Source organism: Berghia stephanieae, unplaced genomic scaffold (genome assembly GCF_034508935.2).
Source record: "Berghia stephanieae isolate SIO BIC M18660-M18661 unplaced genomic scaffold, UCSD_Bste_1.3 scaffold1486, whole genome shotgun sequence".
Taxonomy (NCBI): domain Eukaryota; kingdom Metazoa; phylum Mollusca; class Gastropoda; order Nudibranchia; family Aeolidiidae; genus Berghia; species Berghia stephanieae.
This window is the reverse complement of record NW_027622497.1, coordinates 10,001-12,558: the sequence shown is the minus strand read 5'-3', so window position 1 is coordinate 12,558 and position 2,558 is coordinate 10,001. Positions and strand designations below refer to the sequence as shown.

General features: G+C 29.2%; 1 protein-coding gene across 1 annotated transcript in view; it reads left to right on the top strand.

The window, feature by feature from the left end:
• Positions 1–510: 510 nt before the first annotated feature.
• LOC144961120 (uncharacterized) overlaps positions 511–2,558 on the top strand; it is a gene marked incomplete at its 3' end in the record, with an annotated part of 10,923 nt that continues 8,875 nt past the window's right edge. Inside the window, 2 exon segments of the mRNA XM_078894428.1 lie at positions 511–664; positions 1,629–1,774. Coding sequence (XP_078750554.1) covers positions 1,667–1,774 — 108 coding nt within the window. The 5' untranslated portion in view covers positions 511–664; positions 1,629–1,666.

The following is a 2,558-nucleotide window of genomic DNA, read 5'->3' as shown; positions in this document are numbered from 1 at the left end:
ATTTTATATATTTATTAATAATATATTATATATATTATATATATATATATGTGTGTGTGTGTGTGTGTGTGTGTGTGTGTGTGTGTGTGTGTATTTGGTTTCATCTTTCTGCCATTTCATAATCAGATTAAATGGTATATCAATATAATAAAAACAATAATAATCTTTATTGTCCAAATAGGCAATTATTGTTAGGTTACAACTCTTGTAATAGGCGAAAAAAGTAATTAAAACAGTGGTAATAATGATGATAATAATACTGATAGTAATGATGATGATAAAAATAATAAAATAATAAAAATAAATCTGATGCATGATTAGTAAAAAGAAAGTTCGATATATTATCTGATGTGAAGAAAAAACCGGCCGATTGCATTTGAATTGAAGTTTATAGTTATCGAGCCCAGATTACGAAGACAGGGTTCTACAAATGATGAAGTAAAATCAGAATAAGAATCTGCACTGCTTTGAAATTGTTTCATCACAGATTGAAGCAATGAAAGGGGAATTGCAACAAGCAAATGTAGCAATTACAGAACAGACAGAGCTGCTTCAGAAAGTGGCCGTTACTTCTGAAATGGCTTACAAGGAGTACAGGGATTTGGAGCAAACTTGCAGGGCAGAATATGTGGTCAGGAGTGAAGCTGAAAGATATGTGAAAAAGGTGTGTTCTGTTTTGTCTTGATTTGATTTTTGTTTCCTTTGTTTGGTTTGGCTTATTTGTTTTTTGTTTTTGGGTTTTAAAAAAATTGTTTTCTTTTTTTTTAAAGGGGGGGGGGGGGGGGGGGGGGGGGGGGGGGGGGGGGGGGGGGGGGAGTTGTTGGGTTTTTTGTGTGTGTTTTATTGTTGTTGTTTATTTATATTTTTAATTGTGTTCTTTAGTGTAATAAAAATCATATTTTATATAAAATATATTGTTCGTATATAAAAAAGAAAACATGGAACGTGATGTTAATAATAATGAAAATGACAATGATGAGAATAATAATATTATTAATAATGATAATTCTTCTTCTTCTTCTTCTTCTTCTTCTTCTTCTTCTTCTTATTATTATTATTATTATTATTTATTATTATTTATTATTATTATTATTATTATTTTATTATTATTTATTATTATTATTATTATTATATAATAATAATAATAATAATAATAATAATAATAATAATAATAATAATAATAAGAAGAAGAAGAAGAAGAAGAAGAAGAAGAAGAAGAAGAAGAATGGTAACATTACAATTCTTCTTCTTCTTCTTCTTCTTCTTCTTCTTCTTCTTCTTCTTCTTATTATTATTATTATTATTATTATTACTATTATTATGAATATTATTATTACTATTATGATGATGATGATGATGATGATGATGATGATGATGATGATGATGACGATGATGATGATGATGATGATGATGCATTTGCATACTCTTTTAAAGGTCATTTTTCTTTTTCAAAAGTCCAATCACGTCATTTGAATAACAATTACGCATTGTAACATTACACCACTCTCAACTGAGAAGGTACTAGAGATGATAAAAATGTAAACATAATTTAAGAGCGAAATACAGTGGTATATATTCATATTTACGAAGTGAAATAATCGTAACTTAAAGCTTTTTGAATATTTTAGTTACGCACAGAAAGAGACCAAGCCGTCGTGAAAGTTCAATGGCTCTCAGTCAAGTAGCAGACAATAAAAAATTGATGGAGGCCATGTTGGAAATTCAAGAACTCAATGCACAGTCAGTGAAAATGAAGGAGGATTTCGATAAGAAGGTACATATGACACAAAAATAGTTGGATTGATGTAAAGTGAACCATGGTGTGCCTTAAGATGTGAACTTTACAATTTTGAATGTTAATAGCTTTGAAGAGGAACGAAATAGATAATAAGGATCGTTTTGGCTCCAGTCTGCTTCAGTCAAGAATAAAAACAATGTCAAGCAACAGTGTAATATAAAGTCCGAAATACATAAGTTGCATCCTACTAGCATCTTGTAATACGTAGATTGATCCTTGTTTTATATATGTGACCCACCGTCTCAAACCTGTATCATGTCGGGATGAAACGGGTGCTGAAAGGTGTATATAAAGTAGAAATAATCAAAATATGAGATTTTGGTTTTTATCACTTTTAAGAAACTATCTATTGTCCTTAATTAATAAAAAAATGTCGGGATGAACTAGGTGATGGAAATTAAATTTATTGCCGTGAATATGAAACTTAAGGTTGATCTCTACTCTGTATGGTAGAGAATAATTACAATTTCTAACATAGCAAGTATTTCAGAATTTTTATTTCTTATCATCTTAACTGTAAAGTCGCTTTTTGGACTCAAATCCATCCTGACATAATACCGTTTAGAGACGATAGGTCACACATATAAACTTAATTCAATTTTCATATTTTTGACCATTCATTCAATTTTTACTATCATCGATATTTTATTACATTTGAAACTTAATCACAATTCAAAAGTTTGTTTGTTTGTTATTTAATTTGTCTGGAACTCATTGGCCTGATAACTATGCACAAGAAAACAAAATGAATTTATTTCGT